Here is a 25,232-nt window from a genome sequence, read left to right as displayed (position 1 = left end):
TATCAAAGTCCTTGGTCCATGGGGCCTCCCTTAGACTGGGTCTGCGTTCTTCCTCCAGAGGTAGTGCCCAGGGTGGGGCAGAGTAGGGCCTCTATGTGTCTGTGCCTGGGGGAGGGCAGCTGTGGGCCAGACCTGGGCCTGGGGCTTTGCTTACAAGGCAGAGCCCACAGGGCAGAGTTGGGGCAAACCAACTTCCTTCACACCTAGGACTGGGCACAGGCCTGTGGAGACAGACAGTGTTGGTTAAATGGCAACACCTATACTGTTGACTTCCAGACCATTCACTACTTTTGGTTCAGCTGCCTCCTGGCCATCATCTCCCCTGCAAGTGATCTGTTCCTCCTGCACCCCATGTCCCTGGGACCTTGTGCTGCTGGATCTAGTACTCCTCCATCCCTCCTGCCACTGTGGGCCACCTTCTAGACTTGCAGTCTCCCCATCCAATCCTTTCCCTTACTATGGCCAGAGCGACTTTTTTTGTTGTTGTTGCTTTTGAGACACACAAAAAACCTCACTGCAGCCTCAAACCCCTGCAGCCTTAAACCCCTGAGTTTAAGTAAGCCTTCCACCTGGTCCTCCCAAAGGGCTGGGATTACAGGTGCACAGCACCATGCTTGGCCCAACAGGGTGACTTTCTAGGGTGTCGTGGTCACAAGTCCAATCCTTTGGAGTTCCCCTGCTGCCTTTAGAGACCACCCCCAACCCCAGCATGAAATTTGGAGCCCCTGGGATGTGACTCTGCTGGCCTCTCAGCTGCCTCTTATTTCCTTGCTATTCACTCATTCATTTACTCATTTAGAGATGAGGTCTCACTATGTTGCCCAGGCTGGTCTGAAACTCCTGTGCTCAAGCGATCCTCCTGCCTTAGCCTCCCCGGTAGCTGGGCCTACAGGTGCATGCCACCGTGCCTGGCTATTCCTTGCTATCATGAGTGCATCTCAGACATGCTTTTCTTTCTTCCCAGAATGTTCTCCTTCCCTCCCAGCCCCCAATTCAAATTTTTCTTTCAGGATTCCCCTTCCTTTGCCTGCCAAGCTGGGTAGAGGCCTCCTCTGTCTCTGAGCTCCCCTTTTGTATCTGCCTCCCTCCATTTTAAGCCAAGGAATTCTTGGAAGAGGCTAGGATAGGAATAGATTTATTCCCTGGGATCAGGCCTGGCACAGAGAATGACTCAGGAAATGTTTATTAAGTGGTTAAATTTTCTTATTCAGGCTGGGCGTGGTGGGATCACACCTGTAATCCCAGCACTTTGGGAGGCCGAGGAGGATGGATCACCTGAGGTCAGGAGTTCGAGGCCAGCCTGAGCAACATAGTGAAATCTTGTCTCTACTAAAAATACAAAATTAGTTGGGCGTGGTGGCACATGCCTGTAATCCCAGATACTTGTGAGGCTGAGGCAGGAGAATCACGAACCCAGAGGAGGAAGTTGCAGTGGGCCGAGAATGCGCCATTGCACTGTAGCCTGGGCAACAAGAGTGAAACTCCATCTCAGCAACCTTCTCTTATTCAAGGACTCAGCCAGTCTAACAGTCTAAGAGTCTTGGGTTCCAACATTCTTCAATACTGAGACTTCTACTCTGCCCCAGCCCTCGTGCCCTGGCTCCCAGTAGCCACCAGGGGTCACCAGCTGCCTAGTCTACTGTGGCCATTCCAATTTCCAGGGACACACAGCTGGGGAGACCGACACTCCTACAGCCACCGTGACTGAGCCCTTAGGAGATGCCAGGCCCTGCCCTGCACCCTTTTTGCAGCGTTATTTGTTCCTCCCAACTGCACTGCCATGTAGATACCATGTTTCCCAGGTGAGAAAACTGAGCTCAGAGAGGCCCTGCAGCTGGACTGTGGCTGCATTACACACACTCTTTTTAAAGCAAGGTGTTCAGATTCCCAATTAGGCAGGGCTGCGGGGCATGCCCCCTCCCCCAGGGTGTGCCCCCTGCCTGACACCACGGGGGTAGAGGTGTGATGCTAGCCTTGTGTCTAACCTGACTCCCTCCCTGCATCTTTGCCCTTTTCTATTCTGGGTCCTGAGCCTGGACAGTTAGTATCCCTTGAAGTGAGGGACATGCAGGGACACGGGAGTGAGGGAACTTGAATCCTGGGAGGCCAGCTGTGCCATTGTGTTTCTCCCCCATTTCACAGGGTTGCAGTGGAGACTGTGCTTAGAGAGCCCAGAGGAGGTGCTCAGGAAATGGTCTGACTGATCTCTGGGACGGTGATCCCTCGGCTCCACCAAAGCCTTCCCTTGTACCTTAGGGGCGTCAATCTTACCACACACGCAGCTGCTGTCACGTGGAGTTGCCTCTCTCAAGGAGCACATGTTCACCTTAACTTGCTTGGAGGTCCCCCTCCCAGTAGGACGGGTTGATTCCTGGAGGAACAAGTCTATAAGGCCAGAAACAGGCCAAGGAGTTCCCGGTAGGCAGGAGGAAGAGGAGCTCACAGACTGAGCAGAGGAGTTCAGAGGGGCATGTCAGCAGGAAGGCTGTTCCTCCCTCCAGTCTCTTCAGTCCCGTTCAGCAGAGGGGTGAAAATGGATGCTGACAGCTCCTCCAGGCTCTCAGCAGTCAGTGCTCAGGTTTTCAGGACTCTGGTGCTCAGGGGCTGCCTGCCTGAATTCGGGTGCCTAGGTCAAATCTGGAATGGCCCGCACTCATGGGTATAAAAACTGAGGCCCAGAGATGGGGCAGCTCCCTTGGCTCACATAGCAGAGCTGGGTAAGAACCCAGGCCTCTGATGCCCACTTTTCTAAAAACTGGATTCAGATTCTTCAAAGAGGCTGACCAGGGCTTCTGGAGGCCTAGTTCTGGGCTCTCCAGTTCTGTCTTCCTGGGAGATCTTGGGCAGGCTCTCATATTCCTCACCTGTGAAACTTCCTGCCCCAAGCCTCCCCAAAGGCGACACGGCTCTTCTGCAGAGCTGTTCTGTAGGCATGAGGACCATGGCCTCTGCCTGCCCTGCCCAATCTCAGGTCTTAGTGAGCCTGAGACCCCAGGGAGGGAGAAATGACAGATGCCCCTATCCTGTGCTCCTACTGCCCCTTGGTCATCTTTCAGTCTCTGGCTTCATTCTGCTGTTGCCCTGAATCTCTCCTGCCAGATGCAAGCCCCTCAGTGACAAGGCTCCAGAGACCTGAACATGACCTGCGGCAGCATGTTTGCTGAATTGAATAGAGGTGGTCTCTGGAGAGGTCTGACACCATCAGATGTGGACCCATCTGTGAGATTCAGACATATCCATGCCTGCATATAGGCTTTTCCACTGGAGGCACATTCACTCATCACAAACATTTTCAGCTTATCTGTACATTACCCTATTTCATCCTCCTGGATCTTAGAAGTTTGTACTATCTACTTGTTCCTACTTTACAGATGAGGAAAGCAGGGTCCAGAAGGTGAAGGGATGAGCCTGAAGTCACAGCTAGTCTGAGGTGGGCTGGGGATTGGAATACATTTCCTTTGGCTGTGCTCTTTTCTGTTCTTCACAGGAGCAAGTGGTGAAGAGTGAGTTCTATGCGCAGTGTAGAAGGGCTGTGAGCCCTGTCCCTGGGTTCATTTCTGTTATGTTTCAGCATAAAACATTCCAGGAAAGGCCGGGAGCGGTGGCTCATGCCTGTAATTCCAGCACTTTGGGAGGGCGGGGCAGGTGGATCACCTGAGGTCAGGAGTTCGAGACCAGCCTGGCCAACACGGTGAAACCCCGTCTCTACTAATAATACAAAAAAATTAGCCGGGTGTGGTGGCACATGCCTGTAATCCCAGCTACTTGAGAAGCTGAGGAAGGAGAATCGCTTGAACCCAGGAGAATCACTTGAACCCAGGAGGCAGAGGTTGCAGTGAGCCGAGATTGCGCCGTCGCACTCCAGTCTGGGTGACGAGCGAAACTCCGTCTCAAAAAAAAAAAAAAAAAAAGTTTTCCAGGAAAAGATTCCCAGACCAGAGCTCTCAGAAACAGGCATGGCAAGAGTGTGTTTTTTGGCCTCTGGGACCGAGGGAAAACAGTCTAGGAACAAGATGCTCTTTGGCATTCATTTGGTTCTTGGCAGATCGAGCAGTAACAAGGCAAACACAGGAAGATTCTAGGAGGAAACTTAAAAGTTGCAGGATTTGGGGATAAATTACAATCCTCCCGCTTCTAACCCTAAATTTCTGTAATTTAGTTATATTTATGTCATGGAAAACAACTTCACAATGAACAAAATAAATGCGAAGATTCAGAGCAGCTGGATTTCATCCTAAGGCCACTGGGAGAGGGCTGGGCAGTCATTGGCCACAAAACCAAAAGCTGCGGCTGGGTTCTTCAGGCAGTGAGTGGATACAGCAGCCTGGGATGCAGTTGCAACCTAGAGGATAGTGGTTTATTTTGTCTGAGTTCCCAGTGGGAGAGTCCAGTGGCTGTTTTCTTTTCAATTTCTTGCCATCCAAAGAAGTCTGTGTATTAGTAAGTCTGATTTCAAATATTGTGACCTTTTTTGTGTGATGTTCTCTGTATCTAGAAACTGAACTCATCCAGGGCATGCGAATTAGATAAGCCCTTGGAGATCACCTCATTTCATTCCTTTTTTTTTTTTGAGACAGAGTCTTGCTCTGTCACCCAGTCTAGAGTGCAGTGGTATGCTCTTGGCTCACTACCTCTGCCTCCCTGGTTCCAGCAATTCTCCTGCCTCAAGCCTCCCTAGTAGCTAGGATTACAGGCACCTGCCACCACGCCTGGCTAATTTTTGTATGTTCAGTATAGACGGGGTTTCACTACGTTGGTCAGGCTGGTCTCAAACTCCTGACCTCAGGTGATCCACCAGCCTTGGCCTTCCAAAGTGCTGGGATTACAGGTGTGAGCCACTGTGCCCAGCCATCATTCCATTCCTTTCAAAATTGAGGATGTGGTACCTTAGAGGGAAAGGTCTTCCATCAAGCAGCGGCAGGGCTAAGGCCAGATGATGCCCTCCCACTGGGTCTCTGGCTTGTGAATGTGGCTGGGGTGGTGGGTCAGAGAGGAAGGGGAACTAGTTGGTGTGCTGAGAACCTGTGGCCTGACTGCATCATGCATCAAGTCAGTTCCTGTCATGGAGACCAAAATTTAGCTATGACACTGGGGTGAGGCAGTTAGCTAAGCTTTGCCCTTGGTCACAGATGGAGCTTCCAGTACTGAAAGCAGCTTTCACTGGCAGTGAAGTCAGAAGATGGAAATGACATTTTGAGTCCTGACAGCCCTTCTCAACATTTTTGGTAGAGCACTTCACACACATTCTTTCCCTTGGGCCTTATGACACCCTGTGTGTTACTGTGGGCCTGGAAGACTATCAAGAACCTTAGTTCTGAAGGGAAGGACACTGAGAAGAGGCAGGAGAGGTGGTAGTAAGAAGAGTTTGTGGTGACCAGCCTGTGCCACACACTTTATATGGCTTCCTGGAGCCACAGTCTTATTCTCAGGTTCCAGATGAGGACACAGGCTCAGTCCCCATGGCTGTCAAGTGGCAGGGCCAGGATTTAACCCAGACCTCCTGGCTCCCAAGTCCATATGCAGTTGGTGGGAGTATAAATGGATATAGTCCTTATAGGAGGCCAATTTGGGCAAAATCTAACACAATTAAATACATACCTTTTTGACTCTCAAAATCCACACTTAGGAATCTACCCAACATTTATACTGGACCACATTTTTTTTTTTTTTGAGATAGAATTTCACTCTTGTTCCCCAGATTGGAGTGCAATGGTGCAATCTCAGCTCACCACAACCTCTGCCTCCCACGTTCAAGCGATTCTCCTGCTTCAGCCTCTCGAGTAGCTGGGATTACAGGCACGAGCCACCATGCCTGGCCAATTTTGTATTTTCGGTAGAGACGGGGTTTCTCCATGTTGGTTCGGCTGGTCTCAAACTTTTGACCTCAGGCGATCTGCCCACCTTGGCCTCTCAAAGTGCTGGGATTACAGGCATGACCCACTGTGCCTGGCTGAACACATTTTTATGTAAACAAGCAATGTGTACACTTAAGAGTCTTATGCACAGGAAAATGTCTGGAAAAATACTTACTGCACGTCCCCAGCTCCGAGAAAGAGGAGAGCTTGTGGAGCCCTGCCCCAAACAGGCTGTGTCCTGGTTCTCGGTGTGGCTGGCTGGAAGCCAGAGGGACTTAGCCTTTAACTAAGAATGCTCCATCCACCCATGAGACTGAGAAAATCTCCTTTCACACAATTCATTACTCCTTAGGGTGGAGGTTTAGGAAAGGGGAGAGGCATTCAGAATGCCTGCTTCCTGGAAGCCAGCGGTCACATCCGGCAAGGGGACTTCAGTGACCTTCCTCTCACCGCTCCAGCAGCAGAATCAGAGCTCCCTCCTCAGCTGCCTCTATGCTGTCTGCCCCTCCCTTCTAGCACATGTCCCACAGTACTGTCCTCACATATTTCTTTTTTTTTTTCCCATGGGAAAAGCAAAGACCGTAACCTATTTACTGCCATCTCTAGTACCCAGGATATTACACCTAGCACATGGGTGGCTTCAGGGGCTGTATCATGGATGGATTAATTTACTTTCTCCTTTCTCTGTCTGTTAGCTGGTTTAAAGGAGGGCCCAGGAATGTCTTTATAAGAAGCATGGGCTTTTTGGAAAGGTCTGTTTACCCAAGTCTTTCTATATTAAGTCTTAGAAAACATAATTCCATTTTTTTTTAATTATTCAACATTTTATACATAATAAATACAAACTTTTTACAGCCACTGTAAAGAAAACACATCTGCACAGAGGCTCCCTCCGAGCCCTGACCTGTGCACTGTGGTGCTGGATTCCATGTCCGGGATGGAGGGGTTATTTTTTAAAAAGGAGACATATTTTCACAACTTTGTTTTTTAAAATAAAATTAGCAGCTCTTCCAAAAAATATTTTAAAATACAACAAAAGATTTCAAATAACCCTCTGAGGTTGTGGAAAACCCAAATTCAAGGACAATTTGGCTAGCTAAAGAGAGAATACAAGAAGACTGGGTGGCAAGAACTGCTCTATTTAATAAGCATTTGAAGATTTTTTAATATGTTAGCAAACTTTAAAATCTTAAAAAAACCACCCTTTTAATTTCTTTTTTAAACTTAAGAATAAGTTTGATAAACACAAAAGACCTCAAATAGATCAACAGGTTAAGAAGTGTAAAAAACAACAACAACAACAAAAAATCCCAAATCATGAAGAAGATTCATCAATGGGTATTGTCACTGAAGTGATCAAAGAACTAAAAATTTCTTCAGTTACGACCTTACTTTTGGTCAAAAATCCCATGGGGACATTTGGTGAGCATTTCAAGTTTTTTAAGATTCTTAGGAGGGATGGAGTTTTCAAAGCATAATGCAACTTTTAGATTAAATTCTGCAAATTTGATTTCTTAACCTAGAAAACAAAAAACAAAACCACAACCAGCAAACATCCCGTAGTCCCCAGGTATTGCGCTCCCTACCTTCTACAGCAGCGGACAGTGGAGAGTCAGTACCTGACTCGGGGGCACCTGCTGTTGTAGGCTTGCTGGCCTGCAAAGAAGGCCACTCCTGGTTTTCCCTGTGACACACAGAAGACACTTGTCTTTTCCTGGTCAATCTGTACTTGTGCAGGGTGTGTAATCCTTCAGTCCTTTCTCACAGGAAGCTGGTTTCCTCCACGGGCCCCCAGGTTCTTCCTTCCAAGGAAATGTCAGGGTAGTGGGACCTGGAAGCTCCATTTTCCACCATAGCAGTTGGTCTGGGATAGCCACAGCCTGGCTGGCTGGGCTGGTCTGCTGGCTTGGGAATAAAATAATGCCAGGGGCCTCCCCAGTAGAGAAGCTCAACAATGCAGGTATGTGTCCTCAACTTATCTAGACATTCAGATTCTAAGGATACTGGTAAGAAGAGTATATGCTGTAAAAAATTAAGATGAAAAATACCCAAATACAAAATAACATTATATTGGCTAATTTCAGATCTGGAAGCTCCATTTCTGCTTTAGCCATAGCCTCCTTTCTATTAGTCTATGTGATGGACAAGATGTGGCTACTAGTTCAGACCCTCCATATTAGCTCCGCTAATTCTAAATGAATGGCATGGATATTAATACGAAGGACACTGTTTTTAAGTCTGTTAGTTGTGGAAGAGATGTGCGTTAATGCAATTGGTGCTAAATTCAGGGCAGTCCAATTTTTCCCAATAAGGTTTCACTTTCTCAGTCTGGGGACTAACCTTGGGGAGGAGCCAGCCTCTCCTGAAATCCCTCCTTCTGTTTCCTTATGTAGCCAACATGATCTGATTAATTCTCAATCAGATGAGCAAAACCCACTTGAAGAAAGATGAGAATCTTTGCCACATCCTTGCGGTCACAGTAATATACTGTACGAGTGCACATGATCAGTAATTTAGGGACTGTGCCCTGGAATGAGGCCTGGTCTTGAGTCTCATATAAAAACAGACCACTGTTAGGCATGAGGGCTGCCCCCCTCTTTGCTCCTAGGGTCCACTAGGATTTGTGCTATGGTAGGAAAGATGACATAGAAAATGACAACAAAAAAAAGGCACGAAATATTCAAAACGTGGGAGGAGTCTACCAGGTCACCCAGTCACAAATAATCCTTGTTTTTGCTCTGTTCAAGAGTCATCATCATGCAAAGGTGCCTAAAAACAAGACTGGCCAAACTCCAAGCCTGGCCTTGATTGTAGCAGTAATGGATGGGCAAGCCCATCATCACACCAGTGTGATTTCCACGTCTTCAATCTTCTCTGCTGGCCTTCGGTGATTCTGCATAGGTGGAGGGGGAGCTGCCCGGACCTGAGCAGGAAACAGTTAGGTAGATTGTCAGTCAGTTCCTGACTCAGTATCTGAAGCATCCCCAAAACCTAATCACTCATCTGTCCAAGGACGTGGGCACCCTAGGGGTCTCAGAAATGTTGTGAGCACATGCTTTCAACCTAGTCTTCACTATTTCCTACACTGAGAAGCAGTTGTTCTCAGTGAAATATCAAGCCCACAAATCAGCCTCTTGTCTAGGCTAAAAACCTCATGGGCGGCACAAGAGTCGCATGACTAAGATCGTAGCACATCCTCCAAAGCAAAGGTCTGTTTGGAAGCAAGGGAGAGCAATGCTTAGAGAAATGAAACATTTCAGCATACCTTGGGAAGAGAGTTACAAAAGGTAAGGCTAGAAAGGTAGGCTGGGGTTAAGTCGTGAAGGGCCTTGTTAAACCATGTTTAAACATCTGCTTTAAGAAGAAAAAAATCTGTGCTTTATTCTGTAGGCAAAAGAGGAGTTTTTGATGGATTTTAAGCAATATCAGATCTGTGAAAAGATGACTCAGGTAACAATTAGAGAAAAGATCAGAGGCAAGCAAGAGTCCAGGTAAGAAGGCAACTTAGGAGACTTTTGTAGTCCTCTGAATGAGAGTTGACAATAGCCCAAACAAGGCTACTGGCAGTAGGGGAAGTAGAGAAGTGTAAAGATTTGCGAGCTGTCTGCAAGGTATATCTGGCAGGATTTGGGAATGACTGTGGGAGGCAGGGGTGGGAGGTATTAAGAATGATGCCAGAACACCAGTAGGATGGGGGTTCCATTTACCAAGATAGGCAATATGGAAAAAGGAACATGTCTGGAAGGGAACACAACTCATTTTTGCTGAGTTTTGGGGATCTGGGACATATAAACAGAGACATCCACAAATCTGAAGCTCAGTGAAGGGATCGGATTGGCAGTTACAAATCTGAAACTTGCTGGTATATAAATGGTTATCATAGCTGTGGAAGTAGATGAGGTCATTTGGTAAGAGTGCTTTCAACAACTTCAAGAGAAGCAGCCCAGGGACAGAACAATGAGAAGTATCAGCAGAGGCAGGTGGAGGCAAGGCTGCAAAGGTCCACAGAAAGGTAGGACCAGAGAGGAAGAAAGCAAATGAGGCAAATGTGGTAGAGAAGCACATCAGTCCACTGCTCTCTGTTCCTACTCTTACCCACCAGTCCATGCTGCCACCACCTCTTTCTTCGATGCTGCCCCAGTCTCCTAATTGCTCTCTAGGTCCTTTCTGCCAGCCTCCATCCATCCTCCACTTAGCTGCCATAGCGATGCTATAAAAACGCACCAGCCACAACACTGTCCAGCTTACCACTTTACAATGGCTTCCTATCTCATTTGGGATAAAGACTCAAGTCCTTAAGAAGGCACTCAATACATATTTGCTGAATGAATGAAGCCAAAGGAAGCCAGTGGTAAAGGAATGGTATCAAAAGCTAATGGGGTCAAGGAAAATAAAATTGCAAAGTATCCAACAGGATTACCAATGTGCAAGTCATGATCTTGGAGTACAGTGGTGGGTGGAATGCAGATGGCAGTAGAGTGAAGGGTGAAGAGAGAGGTAACTTTGCTATAATATATTCACCCGGAGAATAAACGCTCTTTAAGGCCATGAAGTTAGCTTATTATTTCATCTCAGTATTCCTCAAAGAGGCAAACAGAGGCCTGGAAAATTAAATGTTTACTGAAAAAAGTGTTTCACAATTAGCCCACTTTAATGCTCATAAAGCTTGTTCTAATCTAAATACACTTTCATAGCCATCATCTTGCAATCTCACTGTGGCTCAGTGAAAAAAGTTCTAGTGTAGATTAAATGTTCCAAGATGAGTTGATTTCTATGGCCTTCCTTTTCAATAGCTCTTTTTACCTTCCCAAACCCAGTTCATCCTTGTTTGGCAGAGTCAGTGACAATATAGGGGCCACGGGGAAACATTAATTCCTTCCTTTCAATTTGGAAGAATTATGCATTCTATAATCCTGCAAGATAAGAGACTTACAGGTCGCAGTTTGCCATGTGAGGTCTCAGGCGTATGCCTTGATGCCTGAGAGAATCCTGGTGACTCAGCATGAAGGCTGTTTTCTACGGGAGAAAACCAAAGAAGCTCATTTTACTTGAGTTGTTGAATAAAAATGCTGATGCAAGGCTGGCATGGTGGCTCGAGCTTGTAATCCCAGCACTTTGGGATACTGAGGCACGAGGATTACTTGAGGCCAGGAGTTCAAGGCTGCAGTGAGCTATGATCCCGCCACTGCACTCCAGGCTGGGTGACAGAATAATACCCTTTCTCCACAAAAAATACAAAAATTAGCTGTGTGTGGTAGTGCATGCCTGTACTCCTAGCTACTAGGGAGGCTGAGGCAGAGGATCACTTGAGCCTAGGAGTTAGTTATCACTTGAGCCACTTGGTTAAGTTGTGAGCCTACTGAACTCCAGCCTGGGTGTCCAGCCTGAACTCATGCCACTGAACTCCAGCCTGGGTGTCCAGCCTGGGTGACAGAGTGAGACTCTGTCTCCAAAAAAAGAAAAAAAAAGCAAATGCAGTTTTGTTTGCCCTTCAGGCGAATATGCAGATTTCTGAAGTGAAAATGCATTTAGATCCATGCCCAGGAGAACCCTTACCGTTTGCTGAAGGAGACCGGGGAAAGTACAGGGAGCTCCTCTTATCTGGGCTGGGGTAGGGGCTGCTGGGAGGCTGGTCATACAACGGCAGTGGAGGCAGGGAGGCGTGTGGCTTGGGGGAAGGAGAGATCTGCAGCAAAGGGAAGTGAGGTTACCTGGTGCTTCTGCCCAGGAAGGACAGCCTGGCTGCTTCTTTGACTGCTCTGTACACATCCCTTTTCTCTGAAGCTAAGCTGACTACTGAAACTTGTCAACCTCATTAGAAGCAACTGAGCATTAAATAACCACCTCAAGCCCCAATTTTGCATTGCACTTCACTTTTTCCTCTTACAGATCTCATCACATTACTGATTTTAGTTTGTCTTAAACAGTTATCAAGTGAAGCCACTCTCTAGGGTTCTATTGAAAATGTACCAAATTAGTCAATTCAGTAAACTTAGCAAAGAACACCAACAACAAAAGGAACAAATTGGATTTTTTGGGGTGAAGATAAAATACCTTGATGAATTTCTGACTTCCCCAGGTTTTGTGCATGTTAGGCTAAGGGTCACAATCACCATGCAAACAAAATTGGCAAACATGTTCCTTCTTCCTCTACCTGTCTGGCCCGCAATGATAGATCCCTGAGGGGACAAACTGAACTCTGACTGAATTAGAGGTTCCTTTAAAGGCTGTTTCCCTGTGATAAACTAAGTCTAGGATCACTTGAGTGGGGATTGGGGGCTCTGGCAGGCTCATTAGTTCTCTGAAATAGATTGGCAGGACCTGGACTAGGCAAGGAGGCTCTGACAGTGAGGGAGAGAGCGAGCCAGCTAAGAGTTTTACTACGTAAATTAACCACAGAGCAATGCCTTCCCTCTTCGGTTTGTTTTTCTCCACCTAAATGATCTTTGATATGTCACATATAATTTGGCATTTTGGTTAACCGATTCAGGGAAGAGAATGTGGGAAGATGGAGGTGTGGGAGGATGGCCATATTCCAGAAGGGACTGACTGAGAAGTCTCTGGTTTCCCAAATTCAGTTGTGCAGACACTGGCAACCAAGGACCGGTGAGGGTAAGGCAGAGACTGCAGCCCACTTTTGTGTGAATTCACAGACCCCTTGGGAGCAATTTTCTTTAAACATCTTTTAATTCAACCAGCTCCCCTCTTAGGTACCTGAATCTCTCTCATCCATGGAGTGTCACCATTTTCTGAGGCTGAAAGTTCTTCCACTAGCACGGATGGGAAAACTCCAATACGCCCATTGAATTCCCCTTCCCAGAAGCCATCGTCGTCTTGGTTTTCTTTGTTCAAGATACGGATTATTGCTCCCTCAGGAAAAGATAACTCATCATCTGTCTGGCCCTCATAATCATAAAGTGCTTTCACAAAACAGACTAGGGAGCAAGAGAAAAACAAATCTGGTAAGATAATTAACAGCCGGTTGCTTCTGCAACCACCCCTATGCTCACATGACAACTAAAACAGCATCATACAGAATAGGATTAAAGTTGTAATTTTTTTACTCACTGATGATTAATTTTAGGGTTCTACTGTGCAGGACAAATGTGACCATATAAAGAAGAGCATATTATAGGACAGGGGTAAAGTTGTGCTTTTTATCCTAGTGAAGGCTTACTCCAGGGCAATACAGTTTAGGTCAAATGTGACCAAATAAAGAGTGCCTTGTTTCAGTCTTTACCACTGGCATCTCCGTTGAGGCTGCCTGAAACGAGTTCTGCTTCCGTGGAATTGCTGGACGTGTGTGACCGACTGTCCAAAGTGGCCAGGGACTGCAGCATGCTCAGGAGGCTGTTTGAGGTGGGAAACTGTAGGTACTTTTCTGGCACATAACCCACTTGGCCAACTTTATTTCGAGCCTGGGTAAAAGACATGTGACAAAATAAGTTTACACACACACAATTTAGACAGGGTACAACAAAGACCAAAACGAACTCCTAAAAATGTCACAAGAAGGGGCGATATGAGCAAAGGAATATACCTTTACCCAGTCTTCCATATCTCCATCTTCAATCACTTCTAACACCTCATGTTCCTCAATGGTCAACTCATCTGGTTGAGAAGCCTGCAATGTAGGATGGTCATGGACAAAATTAAAAAGGTTAGATAAGGAGCAGATGTGAGCTGATCATGACAAAAACTGGGGATCAAAATATTGAAATGATATTGAGAAACATGTTGAACATAAAAATTTAAATGCTGTAAAACTTTCAAAATGAGGTGAAGTTTTACTTTAAAAAACTAAACAGAATAAAACCGTAACAAAAACCGAAGAAACTAATCCTCAAGAGGCAATGAGGTTCAATGAACAGAACATGTGAGCCTGGGCAACACAGCAAGATCCCCATCTCTACCAATAAATAAATAAATAAATAAATAAATAAAATTAGTCAGACATGGTGGAATGTGCCTGTAGTCACAGCTACTCGGGAGGCTGAGGTGGGAGGATCGCTTGAGCCTGGGAGGTTGAGGCTGCAGTGAGCCATGAGCATGCCACTGCACTCCAGCCTGGGCAACAGAGCGAGACCCTGTCTCTAAAAAAACAAACAAACAAAAAAAGAGAGCACTTCCTGGAAGTAGAGGACCTGGGTTCCAACTCCAGCTTCTGTATCAAGTTATTCAACTTGATGCCTCCATTTCTTTGAAATGACAATCCTGCCATTTTCTGGAGGATGTGAGTCAATGTGGGATGAATAAGCACAGAAGTGTGATGATTTGGGAAGCAAAAGCAAAGGAGAAGGCACTGAGTTGGAACTGCTACCAGAGGGCTCCCATGGACAAGCATGCAGTGAAAATGCAAAGAACTATGTACATGAATTTGATGACAGTGGGTGCAGTGCCTAGGATTGATCTGGAAACACTGTAAAGCAGTGGCTAAAAGAAGAAAATTGTAGGAAAGGAAATGATTGAGATCAGTCATGGTTTGGATTTCTTATGCTCCAACTTAACTGTGTGGAGACTGAGCTGATCCACTTGCATGCTACTGCACAAGCTGCTAACCGTAATGGTTTTCTTTTTTATCCCTGACAATAGCAGTCCACCAGCATCAGCCACCCACATGCTGCCCTTGAGACTGCCAAATCTGTAAATGCTCTGAGGCTCCACAGAGGGGCTGGAAAGTCCATGTGGCTTTGCTTCCTAACAGCCTTGCCTGTCACGTGTAATAGGCAGGGGCCTGCTGTCTTCTGGCTCTCTAGAAAACAGTCTTAAAAGCTTTTCTCAAGTCCCAAGATGGGTTAGAACCATCACTTAAAACCATAAAGTTTTTAAAATCTCACAATTTCAAAGTGTAAAATTAACTCGAAGTTACACAAAAATAAGGCAAAAAAAAGGGGGTCATTTTCAAGATCAATTTCCCATTTTATGAACATTAAAACATTTCATCAAAATCCAGATTCTGGATGTTGCCATAGCTCCCTGAGACAGAAAAATTATATTGAGGATGGCTGACCAGTCACAGAATACTCGAAGGCCAGATTTTAAATTAACTCTTATCTCAAAACATAAGGAAAAAACCCCACTCATTTACCCTTGATAGCTTTTCCAATGGAATTCCTTCACTACTCTGAAACTACACTATGCCTTGGATATGCCAGCAAAAGGCACTTTTGTAATAAAAATGTTTTCCATGGCAAGACCTAAAAAGTATCAACACAACCAGACGTTAATGTATGTGATAGCAAACCAGGGAGGTAGTACACTTTCAAATAAACTGCTGCCCTTATAAAAACCTATGGAGAGGCTGAGTGAGGTGGCTCACGCCTGTAATCCCAGCACTTTGGGAGGCCAAGGTGGGTGGATCACTTGAGGCCAGGAGTTTGAGACCGGCCTGGGCAACATGGAAAAACCCTGTCTCTATGAAAAATACAAAAAATTAGGTGAGTGTTGTGGCACGCGCCTGTAATCCCAGCTATTTGGGAGGCTGAGGTGGGAGGATCACTTGAATCAGGGAGGCAGAGGTTGCAGTGAGCCAAGATCACACCACTGCACTCTAGCCTGGGCAACAAAGCAAGACCCTGTCTCAAAAAAAAAAAAAAAAAAAGCCATGGAGGTCCGTGCAAGTTTTTCAACACTGCAGCACTAGTTGTCCAGTGTAAGCAGACACTAGCTTGCTCATCCCATCCTAAAGCAGTGATGACCAATTCTTCCACCTAACAAGGTGGAAGTTCTTTGTGTGGCAATCACGACCCTGCAGTTTGGTCCCTGTGGGCCAAAGTGGGCCTCTAGACACTTTGGCCCCTGCACACTATTCATATTCTCTGAGCATACTATGTTCTTCCTTGCCTCTGTGCTTTTATCAAGTGTTCTTCCATCCAGCAGGCTCTGTTCCCTCTTTCCTATCTGATGAGCAGACTCAGATTACTGTGGGTTTAAGTCCGGCTTCAGTATATTTTTATGGGCAAGTGACTGTAAGATACCTTTGAACTTCAGTTTTCTTTTTTCCTATTAGAATATAAGCTCCATGAGGGCAGAGATTTTTGTCTATTTTGATCAATGCTATATCCCAGAGCCTAGAAAAGCCCACAGCACTGATACACAGAAAGTGCTCAAGCACTGTTTGTTGAATGAATGGGGTGCTTGATAATATCTTCCTCATAGGGTTACTGAAGGGATTACAAATAAATAAATAGATAGATAGATAGTAGTTATGATTACTTTTGATTTGAGAGTGAGCGCATATGTTTTCCCAGACTACTCATGATGAGTAAGCTGCTCCTCCTTTTGTTCTTTTTTTTTTTTTTTTTTGAGACAGAGTCTCACAGTGTTGCCCAGGCTGGAGTGCAGTGGTGCCATCTCGGCTCACTGCAACCTCCTCCTGGGTTCAAGCAATTCTCCTGCCTCAGCCTCCCAAGTAGCTGGGAATACAGGTGAATGCTACCATGCCTGGCTAATTTTTTTTGTATTTTTAGTAGAGATGGGGTTTCACCGTGTTGGTCAGGCTGGTCTCGAACTCCTGACCTTGCGATCCGCCCACCCTGGCCTCCCAAAGTGCTGGGATTACAGGCATGAGCCACTGCGCCCGGCCCTCCTTTTGTTCTTAAAAGGCTCTGAGCGTCCCCATAACACTGACTACCATGATGCTCTAATGAATTTGTCTTTGTGAGCGTCCTACTAGAAACAATTAGACAGGGACTATATTTCTTCTCACTTACCCCAACTAAAGACAGTGAGCAGTAAATAGTTGTTAAATACACACATACTCTCATACTGTCTCCTTAAGTCCTAGTATCCGGTGACAACCAGAGCTCTGTTTCTACCAGTATCTCTCCAAATTTCCTGTATTTCTTTTAAAACAATGTTTTTCCTGATCATATCATACATGTTCATTGTAGAAAAGCTGGAAAATATGTATAATTGAGATCTTACGGTACATACAATTTGGTATCCTACCTTTTAATTTATTATTAGGACATAAGGGTATGGGCAGCAAGCCACCCAGGTGCCGAGGCAAGAGATCGAGGGCACGAGCTGTTCCAGTATGATAAAATATATAAAATAAGAATAGTTATACTAGATATAGATAATAGATATGATTATATATGAATATCATTAATCATTAGTTTGTAGCAATTACTCTTTACTCCAATATTATAATAATCCTTGCTCTACAATTATAACCTAGGAAAAAGCAGGCCATACAGAGATAGGAGCTGAGGGGACATAGTGAGAAGTGACCAGAAGACAAGAGTGCGAACCTTCTGTCAAGCCCGGACAGGGCCACCAGAGGGCTCCTTGGTCTAGCGGTAATGCCAGCGTCTGGGAAGATGCCCGTTGCCAAGTGGACCGTGGTCTAGCGGTAGCGTCAGTGTCAAGGAAAAACACCCGCTACTTAGCAGACCAGGAAAGGGAGTCTCCCTTGCCCAGAGGAGTTCAGAGAAGACTTTACTCCTCCACCTCTTGTGGCGGGCCTGACTGATGTCAGGCCCGTCCGCAGTTATCCGGAGGCCTACCCGTCTCCCTGTGATGCTGTGCTTCAGTGGTCATGCTCCTAGTCTGCCTTCATGTTCCATCCTGTACACCTGGCTCTGCCTTTTAGATAACAGTAGCAAATTAGTGAAAGTACTGAAAGTCTCTGATATGCAGAAATAATGGCTTAAGCTGTCTCTCTCTCTCTCCTCTCTTTCTCTCTGCCTCAGCTGCCAGGCAGGGAAGGGCCCCCTGTCCAGTGGACATGTGACCTACGTGACCTATCATTGGAGGTGGCTCACACTCCTTACCCTGCCCCTTTGTCTTGTATCCAATAAATATCAGCACAGTCTGGCATTCGGGGCCACTACCAGTCTCCGCGTCTTGGTGGTAGTGGTCCCCCAGGCCCAGCTGTTTTTTCTTTTATCTCTTTGTCTTGTGTCTTTATTCCTACAGTCTCTCGTCTCCACACATGGGGAGAAAAACCCACCGACCCTGTGGGGCTGGACCCTACAAAGGGTTTCTTCTTATATAGAAAAACTCTAATGTAAATTTCAATAATCTTTATAATATGATACGTTATGGCTGCAGTATATGAATGTCTAGTTTATTCTCATTGAACTGCCAATTTTAATTTTTTTTAAATTTATTTTTTAGAGGCAGGGTTTCACTCTGTCACCCAGGCTGGAGTGCAGTGGTATAATCATGGCTCACTGCAGCCTCGATCTCCTGGGCTCCAGTGATCCTCCTGCCTCAGCCTCCCAAATAGCTAGGACTATAGGCATGTGCCACCATGCCTAGCTAATTTTAAATTTTTTTTGTAGAGGCCAGGTTTTGCTTTGTTGCCCAGGCTGGTCTCGAACTCCTGGCTTCAAGTGATCTTCCCACTTTGTCCCACAAAGTGTTGGGATTACAGGCATGAGCCATTGCGTCTAGTCATGAGCTCCATTATCCTCACTGATGTCTCTAACAGAATGAGGGCAAGAGAAGTATTCATTTGTTCATGCCTTCCTTCTATCATTCAAGTATTCATTCCACAAATATTTACTAATGACCTACTACATGCTGGGCATTGTCCTAGGGGCTGAAGACACACAGACAAGGTAAACATACAGAGACAAAACTTCTCCCTTCATGGGCCTTTAGTGGGGAGTCAGACTAAGAAACACGAAAACTAAGATTAAGTTTGGCTGGACAGAAGTGCCATATATTACAAAGCAGTACTATATGAAAGGACATTTTTGTGTCCAAAATGTTTCTATATTATGATTTATTTCTTTAGGATGGATGCTAATAGGGTCAAAAGTTGTGAACATTCTTAAGGCTTTGACTCTAACGTTTATTATTATTTTTTTTTCTGTCACCCAAGCTGGAGTGCAATGGTGCCATCTCGGCTCACTGCAACCTCCTCCTCCTGGGTTCAAGTGATTCTCCTGCCTCAGCCTCCCTAGTAGCTGAATTACAGGCGCCCGTCACCACGGCCAGCTAAGTTTTGTATTTTTAGTAGAGACGGGGTTTCACCATGTTGGTCAGGCCAGTCTCGAACTCCTAACCTCAGTGATCCACCTGCCTCATTTTCCCAAAGTGTTGGGATTACAGGCGTGAGCCACTGTGCCTGGCCAACTCTAACCAACTCTAAGCTATATAACCATTAAATATAGCTTTCTTTGTTCTCACCAGATTATTCGAGGCCTCCTTTTTGGTCTGGACTACAATAATTATGATTAGGCTTAAAGTCAGTCCTTCTGTATCCTAATCTGTCCCCTAGAATATCTATACCATGACCAGGTTACCTTCTTAAAAATCCAATCGGATTTCAGGCCGTCTAAGGATTTTCCTAGCCAAGATAAAAAACCAAACCTCTAAGTCTGTTATACATGGTCCTTTACTATCTGACAATAAACACCTTTATGCACAGCCCCTCTGTTCTCCTGCAGATGCTTCTACACCATCGAATTTAACATTTCCTGAACACCCCACACTCTCATCACACTCTACCTCTATACCTGCTGTTCTCTTTGCTTAGAAGGCCCTTTCCTCTCCCCACCTTCTCACTGCATCTAGAAAGGTCTTAAATCATGACCTAATTTAAATGCCACCTCATCTGTAAAATTTCCTCCAACGATCACAGTAGAATTAGTGGCTCTACCTTTACTATAAATCTTTTCACACTTGTTCTATTTTCCATTTTAATATTTATCCCTTCGTAGATTGTCCATTCCTAGAGGGGAGAGATAATGTCATATTCATTCTGGCATCCCCCCAGTGTATCACACATTGGGTACTCTATATGTTTATTCAATGATTAACTGACTAAATAGATGTTCATAGTCTATTTAACCCAGGGATGTGCCTGGGATATGCCAACAGCGGGAATGTTGAATGAATGTGAACTGTTTAAAATCACTCGGACACTTAGGAATCTCTCTATTTAATAAAGGACCTTAAATTTTAGTTCTGGGACGTTCCAGTAAACATAATGGAGGTGGTATCAGGAAACAATTCCAACGCTAGTTTTATAATACCCTGTAATACCTTTCCAAGTATCTGAGAAGATGATTTTAAATTTTCAAAAGATTATCAAAACGATTTACATTGGAAAAAAAATGCTAACACTTTCAATGAACAGGAAGTATTATGAATTTAAATATAAAATGAAAGGATGTTAAACTCAAAACAAGTCTAGGAATCACTGATATTGAGGAGTAAACACTGCCACCTTTTGGCTACACGGGGATGTGGCGGTGGGAGTGCATCTGGTGCATGACAGGTGGATTCTCCCTCCAGGACCTTCCCTTCTGATAGCCTTCTGCATTGCCCCTTCTCACACATGCCTCCGCCAGAACAGGGGCAAGAGAAGATTCATGTATTCACGCCTCCCTTCCAACATTCATGTATTCATCCCACAATTATTTACTGATGACCCACTACGGCTGGCCATCGTCCTTGGGGCTGAAGACACACAGACAAGGTACACATAAACAGACAAAATTTCTGCCTTCATGGACCTTTAGTGGAGAGTCAAAGAAATAATGAAAATAAATAAGATTAAGTTTTGCTTGGCAGAAGTGCTATGTAATAAATAAAAGAGGCAATGGGATAACAAGTAGTGACTGAGGAGTTGGTTATTTATTTAGGTGGTTATGGGTGACCTTAAGGAGGAACTATTTGAGCTGAGCTTCGGTGAGGAGCAGGGGGCAACCAACTGAGATCTGGGGGAAAAAAAGAGTTCTAGGCAGACGGAGTAGCAAGTGAAAGACGTCAAGTCAGAGCCTAAACTCATCACCATTCTGCTATGTTGCCCCAATATTAACCTAATAACAATTTTATGCTAAGTACAGCTTGAGAGACTGGATGGATACAGTCATGTGTATCTTCAGAGTTAATCAGAATTAAATAACAGTATGTTGGAGAAAAACAAACCTTGTAGGAATAAACAACTTTGCAGGTGAGTGGATAATTTCTTAAGGTGCCAGAAGGGCTGGAACTGCTGTCATCAAAAACATCCATGTTATCTTCAAACTCTTCTCCTTCTTCTCTTTCGGTATCTGCATTAAGCTAAGAAAAATCAGAAACCATTGGCTAGTTTCCTTACTTCAAGAAAATGGTTGAAAGCCAGAAAACACTTAAAACTTGATTGTTTCAAAATGTTAATTTGCCTTTGAACTCTGCATAGAAATGACTATCTTTCGCACTTACATTTTTCATGTTATGAAAGAAGAGAGGTTTTTTTTTTTTTTTTTTGAGATGGGAGTTTTGCTCTTGTCACCCGGGCTGGAGTGCAGTGGCTTGATCTTGGCTCACTGTAACCTCTGCCTCCCAGGTTCAAGCAATGCTCATGCCTCAATCTCCCAAACAGCTGGGATTACAGGCACCCACCACCACACCTGGCTAATTGTTTTGTATTTTTAGTAGAGATGGGGTTTCACCATGTTGGCCAGGCTGGTCTTGAACTCCTGGCCTCCAGTGATCCACCCACCTCCCAAAGTACTGGTATTATTATAGGTGTGAGCCACCGCACCAGGTCTAGGACAGAGATTTTAAAAAAAATTTATTTTTTTTGAGACACAGTCTTGCTCTGTTGCATAGGCTGGAGTGCAGTGGCACGATCTCGGCTCACTGCAAGCTCCGCCTCCTCAGCCTCCCAAGTAGCTGGGACTACAGGTGCCCGCCACCACACCCGGCGAATTTTTTGTATTTTTAGTAGAGACGGGGTTTCACTGTGTTAGCCACGATGGTCTTGATCTCCTGACCTCATGATCTGTCCACCTCGGCCTCCCAAAGTGCTGGGATTACAGGTGTGAGCCACCGCGCCCGGCCAGGACAGAGACTTTTTTTAAATCAAGAAGTAAGTTTCTGTCAAATACATAGGAAATATTTATCAGTATCCTTTCACTTTTCACTGTTAAGTACTGACTGACAAAGGCCTCTGAATTTTAACTGATCCTGTTAGCAAACATTAAAAAGGTTTCAGGCCAGGTGTGGTGGCTCACGCATGTAATCCAAGTACTCTGGGAGGTGAAGGTAGGTGGATCACTTGAGGTCAGGAGTTTGAGACCAGCCTGGCCAACATGGTGAAACCTAACCCCATCTCTACTAAAAATATAGAGAAAAAAATATATAGCCAAGCATGGTGGTGCATGCCTGAAGTCCCAGCTACTGGGAAGGCTGACGCAGGAGAATTGCTTGAACCCCGGAGATGGAGGCTAAGTGAGCCAAGATCGCACCACTGCACTACAACTGGGGCGACACAGTGTGACTCTGCCTCAAAAAAAAAAAAAAAAAAAAAGAACAAAACTAAACAAACCACTTGATCTAGCAATTCCACTTTTATGAATACATCATGAGGAAATAAAAGCACCAGGATGTAAGACTATGTATTTTAAGATGTTTACTGCAGCACTGCCTGTAGTGACAAACGCCTGGATACAATCGATATATCCATCAACAGGGGAATGCTTGAATGCACTCTGATGTATCCATATTATAGATTAATAACACTCATTAAAAATAAAGTTCGCCGGCCGGGTGTCATGGCTCATGCCTGTAATCCCAGCACTTTGGGAGGCTGAGGTGGGCGGATCATGAGGTCAGGAGATCGAGACCATCCTGGCTAACACGGTGAAACTCCATCTCTATTAAAAAAATACAAAAAATTAGCTGGGTGTGGTGGCATGCGCCTGTAGTCCCAGCTACTCGGGAGGCTGAGGCAGGAGAATTGCTTGAACCTGGGAGGCAGAGCTCGCAGTGAGCCGAGATGGCGCCGCTGCACTCCAGCCTGGTGACAGAGCAAGACTCTGAATCAAAACAAAACAAAAAAGAAAACAAAAAACAAGAAAAAAAAAAATAAAGTTCGCCAAGTATGTGAAAAAACACTCAATATCATTTAGAGAAATGCAAATCAAAATCACAATGAGACACCATTTCACATCAATCAGAGTGGCTTTTTTTTTTTTTTTTTTTTTTTTTGAGATAGGGTCTTGTTCTGTTACCCAGGCTGGAGTGCAGTGAAACAATCACAGTTCATTGCAGTGTTGACCTTCTGGGCTCAAGCAATCTTCCTGCTCCAGCCTCCCGAACAGATGGGACTATAGGGGTGCACCACCATGCCTGGCTAATTTTTGTTTTTGTTTTGGTAGATAAGGGGTTTCATCATGTTGCTTAGGCTGGTCTTGAACTCCTGGGTTCAAGTGATCCTCCCGCCTTGGCCTCCCAAAGTGCTATCATTATAGAAGTGAGCCATCATGCCTAGCTGAGAATGGCTATTATTTAAAAAGTCAAAAAATAACAGATGCTGGTGAGGTTATGGAAAAAAGGAACACTTACACACTGCTGGTGGGAGTGTAATTAGTTCAGCCACTGTGGAAAGCAGTGTGGCGATTCCTCAAAGAGCTAAAAACAGAACTACCATTCAACCCAGCAATCCCATTACTGGGCATATACCCAAAGGTATATAAATCATTCTACTATAAAGATGCATAGGCAGGAGTGGTGGCTCATGCCTGTAATCCCAGCACTTTGGGAGGCTAAAGTGGGTGGTGCCAAAATGGCGAAACCCTGTCTCTACTAAAAATACAAAAATTAACCATGCCTGGTGGTGTGTGCCTGTAATCCCAGCTATTCAGGAGGCTGAGGCACGAGAATTGCTTGAACCTGTGAGGCGAAGGTTGTAGTAAGTCAAGATTGTGCCAGTGCACTGCAGCCTGGGCAACAGAGCAAGACTGTCTTAAAAAAAAAAAAAAAAGACACATGCACACATGCACGTGTATATTCATTGAAGCACTATTTATACTAGCAAAGACATGGAATCAACCTAAATACTCATCAATGACAAGTTGAATAAAGAAAATGTGGTACATATATACCATGAAATACTATGCAGCCACAAAAAAGAATGATGTCTTCTGCAGGAACATGGATGGAACTGGTGGCCATTATCCTTAACAAACTAATACAGGAAGAGAAAACCAAATACTGCATGTTCTTACTAGTAAGTGGGAGCTAAATGATGGGCACTCATGGACACAAAGAGGGGAACAACAGACACTGAGGCCTACTTGAAGGCAGAAGGTGGGAGGAAGGAGAGGATTAGAAAAAATAACTATTGGGTACTAGGCTTAGTACCTGGGTAATGAAACAATTTGTAAAACAAACCCCCATGACACGAGTTTACCTATGTAACAAACCTGCCCATGTACCCTTGCACTTAAAAGTTTTTTAAAAAATGAGTTCGAGACTAGAAAAACCAGAAATAAACCTTCACGTACATGATTAAATAATTTTCAACAAGGATGCCAAGACCACTCAGTGGAGGAAAGGATAGTTTTTCAACAAATGTTGCTGGAAGAATTGGATACCCATATGCAAAAGAATGAAGTTGAAATCTCACCTTATATAATACACAGAAAAAATTAAATGGATCAAAGACCTAAACCTATGAAACTTTAAAAGAAAACATAGGGTAAACACTTTATGACGGTGGATTTGGCAATGATTTTTTTGGAGACAGAGTCTTGCTCTGTTGCCCAGGCTGGAGTGTAGTGGCGCGATCTTGACTCACTGCAACCTCTGCCTACTGGGTTCAAGCAATTCTCCTGCCTCAGCCTCCCAAGTAGCTGGGACTATAGGCGCACACCGCCACACACAGCTAGTCTTTTGTATTTTAGTAGAGACGGGGTTTTACAGTGTTGCTCAGGCTGGTCTCGAACTCCTGAGCTCAGGCAATCCCCACCCCCGACCTCAATGATTTTTAAAAATATGATGCCAAAAGCATAGGCAACAAAAGAAAAAAACAGATACATTGAACCTTATCAAAATAAAAAATATGTATGCATCAAAGAACAATAGAGTGAAAAGGCAACCCACAGAATGCGATAAGGTATTTGCAAGTCATATATCTTAAAAGGGATTAATATCCAAAATATATAAAGAATCCCTAAAACTGACCACCAAAAACAAATAATCCAATTAAAAATGGGCAAAAGGTTTGAAGAGATATCTTTCCAAAGAAAATATATAAATAGCCAATAACCACATGAAAAATAGCTCAACATGACTAATGATTAGGGAAATGCAAATCAAAACCACAATGAGATACCATTTCATACCCATTAGGATGCTATCTCATACACACACACACACACACACACACACACACACACACAGAAAATAACAAGTGTTGACAAGGATGTGGAAAAACTGGAACCTTTATACACTGCTGGTGGGGATGTAAAATGGTACAGCTGCTATGGAAAAACAGTAACATGTTTCTTCAATAAATTAAACACAGAATTACCACATAATTCAGCAATGCCATTTTGGGTATATACCCAAAAGAACAGAAAGCACAGACCTGAACAGATATTTGTAAACCAATGTTCACAGCCACATTATTCACAAAAGGTAGAAGCA

At 44.7% G+C, this 25,232-nt stretch overlaps 1 protein-coding gene across 1 annotated transcript in view; it reads right to left on the bottom strand.

The window, feature by feature from the left end:
* Positions 1-6,647: 6,647 nt before the first annotated feature.
* FCHSD2 (FCH and double SH3 domains 2) overlaps positions 6,648-25,232 on the bottom strand; it is a 176,863-nt gene continuing 158,278 nt past the window's right edge. The window contains exons 12-18 of the mRNA XM_011993650.1: positions 20,745-20,879; positions 13,396-13,479; positions 13,096-13,273; positions 12,570-12,790; positions 11,412-11,541; positions 10,789-10,871; positions 6,648-8,778 (exon numbers count right to left, since the gene is read on the bottom strand). Coding sequence (XP_011849040.1) covers positions 8,695-8,778; positions 10,789-10,871; positions 11,412-11,541; positions 12,570-12,790; positions 13,096-13,273; positions 13,396-13,479; positions 20,745-20,879 — 915 coding nt within the window. The 3' untranslated portion in view covers positions 6,648-8,694. The remainder of the gene's footprint in view (positions 8,779-10,788; positions 10,872-11,411; positions 11,542-12,569; positions 12,791-13,095; positions 13,274-13,395; positions 13,480-20,744; positions 20,880-25,232) is intronic.

This window comes from Mandrillus leucophaeus, unplaced genomic scaffold, assembly GCF_000951045.1.
Source record: "Mandrillus leucophaeus isolate KB7577 unplaced genomic scaffold, Mleu.le_1.0 Scaffold432, whole genome shotgun sequence".
NCBI classification, from domain to species: domain Eukaryota; kingdom Metazoa; phylum Chordata; class Mammalia; order Primates; family Cercopithecidae; genus Mandrillus; species Mandrillus leucophaeus.
This window is presented reverse-complemented; position numbering and strand designations above follow the sequence as displayed.